This window comes from Argentina silus, assembly GCF_951799395.1.
Source record: "Argentina silus genome assembly, chromosome: X".
Taxonomy (NCBI): Eukaryota; Metazoa; Chordata; class Actinopteri; order Argentiniformes; family Argentinidae; genus Argentina; species Argentina silus.
Genome location: NC_139653.1, coordinates 40,704,852 through 40,717,351, shown reverse-complemented (window position 1 = coordinate 40,717,351; position 12,500 = coordinate 40,704,852). Strand labels below are relative to the sequence as shown.

The 12,500-nt window shown below is 48.0% G+C and overlaps 1 protein-coding gene across 1 annotated transcript in view; it reads left to right on the top strand.

Annotated features, from left to right (window-relative positions):
* Positions 1 to 12,500, top strand: part of ehbp1 (EH domain binding protein 1) — a 125,596-nt gene that overhangs the window by 64,285 nt on the left and 48,811 nt on the right. The window contains exons 10-14 of the mRNA XM_083694728.1: positions 1,718 to 1,896; positions 2,507 to 2,555; positions 7,845 to 8,780; positions 10,335 to 10,367; positions 10,501 to 10,647. Coding sequence (XP_083550854.1) covers positions 1,718 to 1,896; positions 2,507 to 2,555; positions 7,845 to 8,780; positions 10,335 to 10,367; positions 10,501 to 10,647 — 1,344 coding nt within the window. The remainder of the gene's footprint in view (positions 1 to 1,717; positions 1,897 to 2,506; positions 2,556 to 7,844; positions 8,781 to 10,334; positions 10,368 to 10,500; positions 10,648 to 12,500) is intronic.

The following is a 12,500-nucleotide window of genomic DNA, read 5'->3' as shown; positions in this document are numbered from 1 at the left end:
AATAAACAGTGAAAATATATCATATTTTTTTATTTGTGTCCTTATCGTGTGTCTTTATTACGAATTGGGGTTTAGATAATGATTTTATAATTTCGTTTTAATATTTTCTACAAAAATAATGACCATCCCTGTAGGGTTCACAAACTTTCAAGCAGCACTGTATCCACAGCCCCACACACCCCCACTCACCCACACACACACACACACACACACACACACATACACACACACGCACGCACGCACACACACACACACACACACACACACACACACACACACACACACACACACACACACACACACACACACACACACACACACACACACCCCCTAGACACAGAGTTATGAGGTGCAATTAGAGTTGCCCTGAAGTCTGTTTCTTCTGTGCTCCCCTCGGGGATTTGAGAACAAGCTTTTACGTTCACCAACACACGTTAGTCACTCACAATTCCACTATGTCACACAGATATTATGCAAATACACAGGGAAAGTGGTTGCTCTAACATTAGAGTATGGCAAAGTCAGTTCAATGTCACACATTGATTTATGTTGCAGTAATTAAACACATGGAATGTGTACACCGTTTACTGTCATGTAAGGTGTGTTAAAGACTGTGACTGCACCAGTGAGCCTCAGCAGCAGCCTTTTTTGCCAGGTTGTGACTACAACAGGGGTTACTGTGTGTACGTGTGCATGTGAATGTCTCAGTTGATGTAACTTTCTCACTCATTCCTAGTTCTATTTCTCACATGCGCACGCACACACACAAACACACACACATACAGTACACACAAACACACACACACACATACCCTCTATATGTGTTTGTTTATATAAGAACTCTCACAATCACCTACTCACTATTCCGAGATCAGTTAACACACCACCCCCCTCCTACCCCCCCCCCCCCCCCTACTCTCCTGCAAGTACACAGGCTAACCAACAGAGGGCGTTGTTTCACCACCACAGCCATATGTATACATGACTGCTTCTGTCCAGCTGCTCTGCTTTATGTATCAGCAGACATGGCCCTTTAAGCAAATGCTCTATTTGAACTTAGTGTCCTCCAGGTACACTAATGGGCCAGTGTTCTTCCATTCAACATCTCCTACTTTAATCACAGTATTATAAAGTGAAGAGTGGCAGCCCCTCTTTCTCTGGTTGAAAGAGATGGAGCTCTGTTCCCTCCGCTTGTCTATAGCAATACCTGTCCTATTGATATTGTTTTGATTATCTAATGTGTAACAGTTCCTCTAGAGATCATTTAGAGCGTACTATGAGTGCTTGTTGGTGTGTGTTTGTATATCTTGTGAACAGTCTGAATACCCCAAATGAAGGGTCAGAATAATGTGCAGCCGTGTATAAGCAGATTAGCTGTCAGAATACACCATTTGTTCCGCTGGTGGTCGGAGAGACTTGATGTCTCCATGCTACTGTGGATTTGTGGGATTTGGAGTCTGGGCTCTGAGACACTCTCCCATTGGCTGAAGCTTCAAAGGCAAGCCTAATTAATCATATGTTTACATTATCCATAGTAGTACAAGTGACCCCTGACCCTGTGTGAGTGTGTGTGTGTGTGTGTGTGTGTGTGTGTGTGTGTGTGTGTGTGTGTGTGTGTGTATCTACAGTATGTATGAATTTGTGTTTTTTTTACACAAATCAAAATCAACAAAGTAGCTGCATTAACTCCCCTCTCTTTCTCTCTTTCTGTGTTTAGCCCAGCCCCATCCCCAGCCCAGTGCTGGGTGGGAAGCCCAATGCCAGCCAATCACTGCTGGCCTGGTGCCGTGAGGTCACCAAGAATTACCGCGGGGTCAAGATCACCAACTTCACCACCTCCTGGAGGAACGGACTGGCTTTCTGTGCCCTGCTGCACCACTTCAGACCTGACTACATGTGAGTCACACACACAAACACAGGGCATACAATACAGTACGTATGCACACAGTACACACACACATATATACACATTTATTAAACATATTTTGCACTAAGGCTCTTTATTTATGGGCTGTGTGTGTGTGCGCGTGTGTGTGTGTGTGTGTGTGTGTGTGTGTGTGTGCGTGCGTGCGTGTGCGTGTGTGTGTGTGTGTGTGTGTGTGTGTGTGTGCGTGCGTGTGCGTGTGTGTGTGTGTGTGCGTGCATGTGCGTGCGTGTGCGTGTGTGTTCGTGTTGTTTGTGTGCGCGAGGAATAGAGTTGGAGAATGCATGTAAAAAACCTACAGACCTACAGTATGAAGAGGAGTAGGAAGGAGAGAGAGAAAGAGATAAAACATCAAATAACTGGTGGAGGCGGTGTGTGTGTGTGTGTGTGTGTGTGTGTGTATTTTCCACTCTATTAGTTTTGTTGATTGCGCTGCTGTGAAATTGTATGTTAGAGTTCTAATGCCATTACACGTGACGCATATTTAAACGCGCGCTGTTCTCTTTCGCTTCCCCCTCTCCTTCTAACTCTCTCTCTCTCTCTCCTCTGTCCTTCTCTTCGACCCTCCCACTGTTCATCCAGAGACTACAAGGCACTCAATCCTCAGGATATTAAAGAAAACAACAAAAAGGTAAGAGTCTGCCACCGCTGTGTGCTCGTCCCCTGTCTGTGCCACTTAGCCCCCTACGTCTCCCCATATCTCCATTTGTGCTTATTTAGGGATCGACCATTAATCCCTTGATATGGGTGGGGGGGATGCTGATGTTTTGTCTCACCTCTGCCCATCCCCACACATACATCCAGGCAGTTATAATTGCAGCTCTTAGAAGATGTCCCCCCTGGGATGGATGGGGGGGTGGGGGGGGTTGAATAAGAAAGAGGTAACAGAATCATAACTCAACAGCCCACTGAAAATGTACAAAACGACCCCTGCACTCTGTGTGTATGGAACGTGAGTTATGTCGCGTTACAAAGTGTTTATGTGTGTATTTCAGCACTGTGTGAGGTGAATGTCTGTGGAAAGAAGGTTATGAGGATTTGTTCAGTGTGTGTGTGGCTGCGTGTAGGCCTATACAGAAAGCGTGTCATGGGTGTGTGTGTGTGTGGTTTTCATGGGGCAGGCCCAGTGCTACTGTAATCCCGTTTTCAGCTCACCGTTTACCTTCAGAACGTCCCTTCCTCCCGTCTTTCATACACCCATCTCGCTCTCCCTTTCTCCTCGCTCTACACATAGAGGAATTTGCTGTGGGATGGTGCCTGACGAATAGGCTTTTTCATACACACACACACACACACACACACACACACACACGAAAGGTGTGTATGGATATCTTTTCAGGCACCCAAATCTCTGCCACGCTTTTGAATAAACCGCAGGGTAGCCAAACGTGAACAGAGATTAGTCTGCGGTAGCACCTTAGCATGCAGGCTTGTGCTCACTTGTTTGTGTGGGGGGGGGGGTGGGGGGGGGGCACAGCTTTTCCCCTCAACAACCTTTGTAATGCATCATGAATGCATTATAAACCTACAGTATGTGGGTGTACTTTTTGTGTTTGAGTTGGTGTTGGTCTGATTTTTTTCCCCCCCCCACTCTAGGGGAGGCATTTAAACTGAAAAAAACTGAAAAAAGTCCAGACACACACACTGTCTTTCGCGCTCTCTCTCTCTCTCTCTCTCTCTCTCTCTCTCTCTCTCTCTCTCTCTCTCTCTCTCTCTCTCTCTCTCTCACACACACACACACACACACACACACACACACATACACACACTCTGTCTGCCTCCTCATATAGCCTTCACTTGTCTCCTCTTGTGCCCCATACTGTTCATTGTCCCCCACTTCCTCCCCTCTTCCTCCTCTTCCTCTGTCATCATCTGACATCATCTTGACTTCCTGTGCTCATACACCCTCCCACCCACTGATAACCCTGCTGCCCCTGTAGGAGGAATAGTGACAATGGGTGCCGCAGAGGGTGCTGTTCCAAATCAGCCCCTAACCCCTAGACACTTATGGACCTGGAAGGACTGGGTACCTACCTAGATGCAATATAGCACACTATCAGAGGGCAATGTGCTAGTATCTTGCTAATTCCCTTTCAGGGACAAAGAGAGAGAAAGAGTGCGTGCGTGTTTTGCGGGGGCCATGTACTCATTGGCTGTTTCCCCCCTCCCCCTGGATGAAGTATGTTTAGTGGTATGGCGAGAGTTCCCCTTAGCACTGCGTAACTGTTAAGAGAGAGACCCTCAGGCCATAGGTGAAGACTGCAAATTTCCTGAAATAAGAAGAGAGAGACAACAAGAGTACAAGCCAGGAGGCAGGCAGGTAGAGGGCTGAGCAATGGTGACCGAGAGAGAGAGAGGAATAGAGAGTGTGGCCGCTTGTATTGCCCTGATCTGGACCTTCCATTTTTATTTGAACCCCCCAACCCTCCTTCTCCTAAGGAGTGAAATATGACAGATAAGGACAGTCAATATTGGGGGTAGAAAAGAATATTTGGGGTTTTCATAGCCTTATCAATGAACTCAATGGATTGTGTGTGTGTGTGTGTGTGTGTGTGTGTGTGTGTGCGCGTGCCTGTGTGCGTGTGTGTGCCTGTATGTGTGTGTGTGTGTGCGTGTGTGTGTGTCTATGTCTGTGCGTGTAATGACACAGAAGTAATTTCCCATGGTATCTGATATGAGGCTGTGGAGCACCAGGTGAAAGAGCCAGGAGTACAGCCGCTGGGCAGGGGGTGCCTGTCCATGATTGACATCGATGGATGCCTGTCAGTCACTGAGCACGGGGTGGGGGGAAGGGAAGTCTTGGGGGAAGGGGTTATTTTATTCAGTCCAAACCAAAAGCACTTTACAACTCTTGCTTACGGCGTGGTGGGGGGGGGGGGCATTGAGATGCAGAATGCTTTTATGCAATTCTCATGTTTGCTTTACTTATGAATGTAACCAATAGGGTCTTTACTTATAAATGTAACCAATAGGGTTGAGGTCAATTCTATTGGTTATCTTTACCTATTTTATGGGGGTTCCCACATACAGTTTTTAAGGCGAGAGGGGTGTCAAATCAAATCAAATCAAATCAAATCAAATGTTATTTGGCACGTACATCCATACGTACATCCATACATCCATACGTACATCCATACAGCTGTAACAGATATAGTGAAATGCTTTGGAATCTTGCTCCTCAGTCAACAACAAATCAACAATACAATATAATATAGTATCATAAAACAGTGGCAGCAGTGGTGCCTAAGGGTGTAGTGTAAGAGTAACAGCATTCTTTTTTTTCTTCTTTTTTTTAAATATATATATATATGTTTTTTTAGAGCATTTCTGCTTTATTGGGATAGAGATAGTACAGATTGACAGGAAGGATGGGTGAGAGAGAGGAGGGATGACATGCAGGATATGTCGATGGCCGGAATCGAACCAGGGACCTTGCGATGATATGGTATGCGCTTTAGTGTGCCACTGAACGCCCCAGTAACAGCCTTCATGACTATAATTATAACAATAGCAATCAAATGTCAAGTGTACGTAGCAGCAATAATTTACAGTAATAGTGCAAAGGTGCAATGAGGGGTGGGGGGGGGTGGGGGGGGGGGTCGCCCCCATTCTTCCTCCTGAAGTCCACGATCAGCTCTCTCGTTTTACTGATGTTCAGGGAGAGGTTGTTATCCTGGCACCAGTCCGCCAGGACTCTTACCTCATCCCTGTAGGCTGACTCGTCATTTGTAGAGATTAGGCCAACCACAGTGGTCATCAGCAAACTTGATGATGGAGTCGGAGCTGTGCTTTTGAGGTTTCCTGATTTTCCAGCACCCCGGGCACTCCTACCCCAGCACCCCCGGGCACTCCTACCCCTGTCACATGAATCATATGCTCTACAGTACTTAATCATCCTGGTATGCAGTCGTCTTTGAAATAAAAAAAAGAAGTGTGATACCGGGGTCAAAAAGACAGCAACCTGAAACAAAACCCAAGGCAACACAAGAGCCAGACCCCCCCTCCCTTCTCCCCTCTGAACTCCACTCTCGCTTTCTCTCTTTCTTTCTGTCTTTCTTTCTTTCTTTCTTTCTTTCTTTCTTTCTTTCTTTTCCCCCCTATTGAGCCGAGAGCTTGTCGCTTTCTTTCAGACATACATTTGATGAGAAAAGAACAATGCAAACACACTTTGCTCCCCTGAATACGTGTTAGAAACCCAATCACTCCCCCTTATTTCCTTCTTTCTTTCATGCTCTCTCTCTTTCTCTCTCCAAGGGTAGGTAAGAAGGAGGGAGGGAGGGGTGGAGGGGAAACTTAAACAGGGGCTATGTAATGGCAAACTCCTCTGTTCTCTTTTTTTCTTGCCTTTTTTCTTCTCTTGCCTGTACTCCACTTTCTCTCCCCCGTGTCTCTCTCTCTCTCTCTCTCTCTCACACACACATACACACACACACACACACACACACACACACCATCTCTGTGTGCGAGTGTATACATCGCTGCCCATTGTTACCCCCTCTCACCCTCCTGTTAAAGGAAAGGAAAGGGACAAAAAGGGTGAGAACGAGAGAGAGAGAGAGAAAAATACCTAACAAAAAACGGTCATAATTAATTGTAAAGTGAGAAATGGGACACTCTTTATCATGACAAACCCTCTTTCTCCACCTCCACATTTCTTTCCTTTTGAGAGAGAGAGAGAGAGAGAGAGAGAGAAAGAGAGGGAGGGAGAGATGGGAGGGAGAGAGAGAGAGGGAGGGAGAGAAAGAGAGAGAGAAAGAAAGAGAGAGAGGGAGGGAGAGAGAGAGAGAGAAAGAGAGAGAGGGAGGGAGAGAGAGAAAGAGAGAGAGAGAGAGAGAAAGAGAGGGAGGGAGAGATGGGAGATGGGGAAGCACTGAGACAACTGATGCTGTGATTGTCAACAGGTTGGAATTACAGCAACGCTGTCGAGCAACTCAGATACAAGCTATGATACCCTGGCTTGATGGGAGGGTGGGGTATTTCAAATCAGGAGGAGGAAGGGAGGTGGTGGGTGGAGAAAGTTGCGTGTTCAGTCTATTTCTGTCATTGGTTGTGATATGGTTACTGCCCCCCCCCCCCCCTTTTCTCTCTCTCTCTCTCTCTCTCTCTCTCTCTCTCTCTCTCTCCCTCCCTCTCCCAGTCTATCGGTGATGGGGGATTGGGTTTGTGTGTCGGTTGATTATCAGGCCTATATTTTCTCATCATTCTTAAATCAGACCAATTACACGCGTGGTGGAGAGTGTGGGCAGGTTGATGCAGGAGTGATAAGGACAAACACACACACACACACACACACCTCCCCCCCTTCAGGATTAAGCGCTCTGTCTCAGGGTATCTGCCTCTCTTATCAGGGACAACCATCCCTGACATGACCTGTCACCAGCCTCGATGACAGTGTCACACAACACACACAACACACACACACACACACACACACACACACACACACACACACACACACAAACATGCCCCTGCCTGTCATTGCACTAGGAACAGGCCTCACCCCCTATCATCTCATATTGTCACCCCCCCCTTTCTCACCCCCTTACACTCTTCATCTCCATGCCCTTTTGACCCCCCCATCCCCAACTCACTTTTCTTCTTTACTGCCCTGTCACTCTCTCTCATACAATGTCACAGTGCCCCATGTTTGTTTCCTCATTGCAGGCTCACGGTGGCTTCTTGTCATATATCACAAGCCTTTCAATGATTTTGTGTTTTACGGAGACGATATGTAGACCATTCAGATTTTAGGTTTGTTCACATACACATATATGAGTGTAGCAAATCCAAAAAAGGTGTTTAGGATTTGCCCTGGTGTTGACAATCATTATGCTCCCAACAACTGCTGCTTTTGGAGTATAACTTTATGAGTGTGTCATACTACATTGGTTTTCTGATGATAATGTGTCCTCACCCACAGGCGTACGATGTCTTTGCCAGCCTGGGCATCTCTCGGCTGCTGGAACCCTCAGACATGGTTCTCCTGGCCATCCCCGACAAGCTGACCGTCATGACGTATTTATACCAGATCCGAGCGCACTTCAGCGGAGAGGAGCTCAACGTGGTTCAGATCGAGGCCAACAGCAGCCGGAGCACCTACAAGGTGGGTGACTTTGAGACGGACACTAACGCCTCCATAGGCCAGGACAAGTTCTACGCCGAGCTCAACGAGGTGCAGCCCCGCGAAGCTAACGCTAACGCACAGAGCACCGGTTCCAGTGGGGATGTTAGCATTGGAGCTAACGCCACGAATGGCACGATGACTAAGGCTGGGGAGGAGGAGGATGAGGAGAGGGAGGTGGAGATGGAGGGACAAATGGAGGTGAAGGCGAGGAAAACTGAGGTGGTTTCGGGGGTATCAGCCTCCCTGCCAGCTATAGGGGAGTCCCCCTCCACCTCCCCCTCCTCGCCCCCCCTCCCCTCACCCCGTACAGCCTTCTCGGCTACTGCCTCAGACTCCCACCCTAGGGCCGCCCCCAGGGTCCTAGCTACACCGCTCGGGGATGGGCGAGGCATGTCTGACTCCGCCCAGGATCGGAGGAGGCAGTTCCCCAAGGCGGACACTCTGGACCTGAGCGAGAGAGAGACGGAGAGAGATAAACAGAGGGAGAGAGAGAGGAGGGGGGAGGAGGAGGGGGTCATCCCTCCTTCCTCCGGAGGAAGCGGGGACACAGACTCAGGATCCGCCACTCGACGAGGAGGGGCCGTCTCTCCACCACACAAGCTTGGCTTCTCCTACAACCGGGACGCAGACCTCATCAAGAAGAAGAGGGCCAGCCTGCGCCACTCAGAGTCCGAGCCTTCCTCCGACTGCAGCTCCCCGCCACACAACCACACAGACACGCCCACTAAACAGGTAACAACCCAGACACGCCCACTAAACACGTAAACACCCAGACACGCCCACTAAACAGGTAAACACCCAGACACGCCCACTAAACAGGTAAACACCCAGACACGCCCACTAAACACGTAAACACCCAGACACGCCCACTAAACAGGTAAACACCCAGACACGCCCACTAAACAGGTAAACACCCAGACACGCCCACTAAACACACACACACACACACACACACACACACACACACTAAGGACCACCCAACTTGTTAAATATTATGCTAATTCAAAGGGAATCATTTGTCGTTCGCCACTTACTGTGCACTCTCCACTAAGGGCCCTTTGTACGTTATAGTAGGGTGATAGGGTATAGGGTACATGGACCATGACTCCTAAATGGAGTGTTCCATGTTTCATTGAAGTGTGTATGTCTCAGCGTAGCCCGCTATGTTGTGTTCCATGATATTCTGTTGCCATATCAGAAAAAATATATGTGGCTCACATTTATTCACTCGGACAACCTGGAATGGTTTCTACGATGTGCATTTGAACCTTTAAGACTCTCATTCTGTTTTAGATGTTGTCATTGCCCCACTGCCTAACCTACCCAGACCCATCAGGGCCAGCCGTTAACATGTGCAAACTATTTTTTCTCTTAAAAACACCCTACAACCTTCTTTGACATTTCATTATATTTTTCATTATATTCCTCATCCTTCTGGTTGATGGCAGGTTTTGCTGTGACTGCTCAGGCGTGGATACGCTTCAGAAAACGTCCCTCATCTCACCTGTACACACGCGTACACACACACACACACACACACACACACACACACACGCACCTTGCCTGTCTGTCTTAACCCCCAGATTGCCCCCTCCTATTTACATCCTCAAAGGTTGTGGTGGGGTCACAGCGGCCATAATGTCACATCTCCATTAGTCTCATGTTATTTGCAATGTGTGGCACACTGTATGTGATCAAACCTTGGCACTGGTTTTAGCAAGAGCAACCGTTGTATAAAATATTTCAGACGACTTTCATCCCGTTCAGTCCCGCCAAGTCCCGGTTCAGTGTCCTGCATCTGTCTCTGTCTATTCTACAGCGTGGATTACCACTGACGGAATTGCAGATAGGACACTGTGTGTGTGTGTGTGCATGTGCGTGTGCGTGTGCATGTGCGTGTGCATGCATGTGCGTGTCTGATATATGATGCTAGCTGTCATCCTCTCCCTGCCACTCTGGACAGGCAAGGCATGGCTCCCCAATAATGAGAAAGAGCTGTAGAGATAGCAGACGGATATTCCATGCTCCAACGTAATAGTAATAGTAATCCCTTCACCTGTACAGAACTCTAATATAGGAGAGGACCCTCTGCTGAAGTCTACCCTGATCTGTGTGTGTATTACATTCCATTTATGCTCTCTCCATCTCTCTCTCTCTCTCTCTCTCTCTGTCTCTCTTTCTCCATCTCTCTCTCTCTCTCTCTCTCTGTCTCTCTTTCTCCATCTCTCTCTCTCCATCTCTCTCTCTTTCTCTCTCTCTCTCTCTCTCTCTCTCTCTCTCTCTCAGGAGCCTACACCTGCAACCATCCCAGAGGAAAAGGTAAGTAAACAAGCAAACCACGTCTTGATTGCCTGCTATGGAGTCACAGTTTACCCCAGACACCAGTTAGCTCACTGTCTCTGACACCTCCAAAATCACCCCCTGGCTGGGACCATCTATCCTCTCCCCACAGAAGGTGCAGTCTCGGCAGGAGGAGCTGAAGGAACGAGCCAGGCTTCTCCTGGAGCAGGCCCGGCGAGACGCCGCCATGAAGGCCGGCAGCAAGCACACGGCTAACTCAGCTCTCTCTGCCCCAGCCAGAGCCCCACATGTCACCGACGTGAGTGTGTGCGTGTGTGTGTGTGCGTGTGTGCGTGCGTGCGTGCGTGCATGTACGTGTTCGTGTTCGTGTATATGTGTGTGTTAGCCGGGCAAAGTATGACTCTCTAAGTGTTCTGTTGTGCCATTGGGAGTGCTCTGCTGTCTGTGCAGTGGAGTGTGGCAGAATACCCTAAATGGGCAGAAGTAGAGCCGCCATCATCCTCTACATCCTCGGCCACTTTGCTCTCTCTTCGCCTCCCCCTCTCTCATGTCGCTCAAAGAATGGTCTTTACACAACACAAGTTCTCTCTCGCTTTACCCCTCCTCCCATACCTATCACTCTTTGTCCTCCCTTTCCTCCCCCCAATAGTTCTTTCTTTCTCTCTCTTTCAATCACACCTCCTTTTCCGAGTGACATTGTGACATATGCTCTTTGCTCCTACCACATTTGAGGGGGAGCACTCTTCTCTCCATGCTACCCTCCTGCTCTGCAGCTCTCCGTGGTGACAAAAGCAGGATTGTGAGCGGGCGGTTGAGAGGGCCTCCTAAAGTCTCTTATTAACTTCTGCTCAGGCTCCTTTCAGGACCAACGCCTGTGCGCTGATAGTGTCAAAGGCTGCCCCAAAGAGAGGGGGAATATGGACACTCTCACTCTCTCTCTCTCCCCGCCATCCATCTTTACTCAGGGAGGGTTCTGAAAGCTTGTTCGTGTTCTCATTAGGTTGACTGAAAGTCACACCGACACCTTTAAGCCCACGTCTATTCAACCCAAAAGAGAAGAAAGTCTAACCGAGGAAGTCTGACTCAGAATAAGTACGGTTGGCTGAGCACAATATAGAAAAGCCATTTGATGTCTGAAGTTAACTAAGAAAAACGGTGTGGTCAAATCTAAAATAACGCTTCCTAATGTTCTACATTGTTGGAAAGAGAGAGAAAATAAGGTGGAAAAAAGACCAGCGTTGGCGTCAAGAGTTACGACGACAAGGGATTTGAGGGACAAAAATGAAATGAATACCTTTCGGTAATGAAATATCTAAAAAGCAGCAGCTTTGCGCCTGACGTTCGTCTTCTGAATCCTAAAAGGACATGCGAGATGTCCTTGAATTAAATCATTTTGTGTGTGTGTGGGTGCCTGTGACTGTGTGTGTGGAGAGGGAGGGCAGGGGGGCTTTAGGAATAACCATTTCAGCATAATCTATGAAAATAAATGACAGCCTCGCTAGAAGCCGGTCTGTTTAAAGTCTTCACAAGGAGAAATAGAATTAAAACAGTTTTCAAAGCTTCCACGAGGGCGATATATTTCTCGGCTGCCGAAGTCCTCTACCATCCCTTGTTGCTGTGTGGCAAGATGGCCGACATCATTGCCTAGATTAGCAGCTTCTTAAGTGGGCCACCGCTCTCCCTCCCTGCCTTTTCTCCAACTAATTTCCAAGGACAACTCACTAATAAGCCCCTGTGCATTAGCCAAGGAGGGGTGGTGGGGGGGGGGATATTGAATTGTTTCACTTTTTTAATAGAAAACATTGATCAAAAGAATCCGCCCGGCCTCTCAGAGCGAGCTGATAATTGTTAGCGATTCAGATTAGATTACTTGATGTCTTGTTTTGATTAGTCTGTGTGTGTGTGTGTGTGTGTGTGTGTGTGTGTGTGTGTGTGTGTGTGTGTGTTATCGTGTGCGTGTGTGTGGCTGTGTTATCGGCATGGGTGGCCCTAGCCCCTTACATCTCTCTCCCATTTCTAAGTAGCGACTTTATGGTTTAGCATGCATAAGGAATATGTTTAATTCAATTAAAATGGGCTTCATTCTTTCGGGGCAATGGTGCTAATGTGTGGGCAAGGGAAGGAGGGGAGGAGGGAGGGAGGGAGGGAGGG